Source organism: Trypanosoma theileri (assembly GCF_002087225.1).
Source record: "Trypanosoma theileri isolate Edinburgh chromosome Unknown TM35_Tth_4_V1, whole genome shotgun sequence".
NCBI lineage: Eukaryota > Euglenozoa > Kinetoplastea > Trypanosomatida > Trypanosomatidae > Trypanosoma > Trypanosoma theileri.
In genome coordinates this window covers 531,497-532,317 of record NW_021639846.1, presented here as the reverse complement: position 1 = coordinate 532,317, position 821 = coordinate 531,497, and the positions used below count along the sequence as shown (strand labels likewise).

Below are 821 nucleotides of genomic sequence, written 5' to 3'. Positions count from 1 at the left end.
CTCTCTCTCTCTCTCTCTCTCTCCCTCTCTTAAACGTTCACAAAATAAATTAGGTCAAGACACTTTACCACTCAAGCGTCTTTGGCACCACAAAGGCATTCATGACAGATACAGCACGGCGCAACTTCTCTGCAAGTTCACTTTTACCTCTATTTTGAAGCTGACGACACCACACTCGGCTAGCAGCAACACATTGACTAATAAGTTCTTTCAGTTGATTCTCTACGAATGAACCGTCATCCTCATCCTCGTCCTCCTTAATGTTGGCACCATTGAAATCTAAATTCGGTTCGATTCCTGCATCGCTGCTACTGTTGTGTTCCCTCACAGTCGCCTCCCACCGCACTCGCGTTGGAACGGATGATGATGCATACAACGATAATAGTACCGCAAGGGAACCTTGCCACTGCTTGAGTTTCTTCTCATCATCAACCTTAGGAGAAACCCAACTATTCTCACAACAACACAACATCTGTTTAATAAAAAACTCTGTAGCAGCCATTACAGAGGCCAACTGACGGGCCTGTCGACCCGCATCGGTAACAACATCGTTGAAAAATGGATGTCTGCTTTGGATCTGTTGCCAATCTACTTTTACATCTGCGCCCTTTAAGATATCCCATTTAGCCTCTTGGACTGCACGGGTATACACCTCGTTCTCGTCCACCACGTCCAACTCCATTCACTACCAAAAAAAAAAAGAAAGAGGGAGTGTTTAAATACAATTAAATGATTTAATCTTCTTTCTTAATGGTAGTGTCTTGCTTTTCCCATTGTGTAATGTAATGTAATGTAGTAGTGGTGGGAAAAAAAGGAAATAA

At 43.0% G+C, this 821-nt stretch overlaps 1 protein-coding gene across 1 annotated transcript; it reads right to left on the bottom strand.

Moving 5' to 3' along the window:
• Positions 1-64: 64 nt before the first annotated feature.
• TM35_000043360 (uncharacterized protein) lies at positions 65-682 on the bottom strand (the record flags this gene model as incomplete). The annotated part of the gene is made up of 1 exon (XM_029022530.1): positions 65-682. The coding sequence occupies one exon, from the start codon at positions 680-682 to the stop codon at positions 65-67; it is 618 nt and encodes a 205-aa protein (XP_028886188.1).
• Between the last annotated feature and the right edge of the window lie 139 nt (positions 683-821).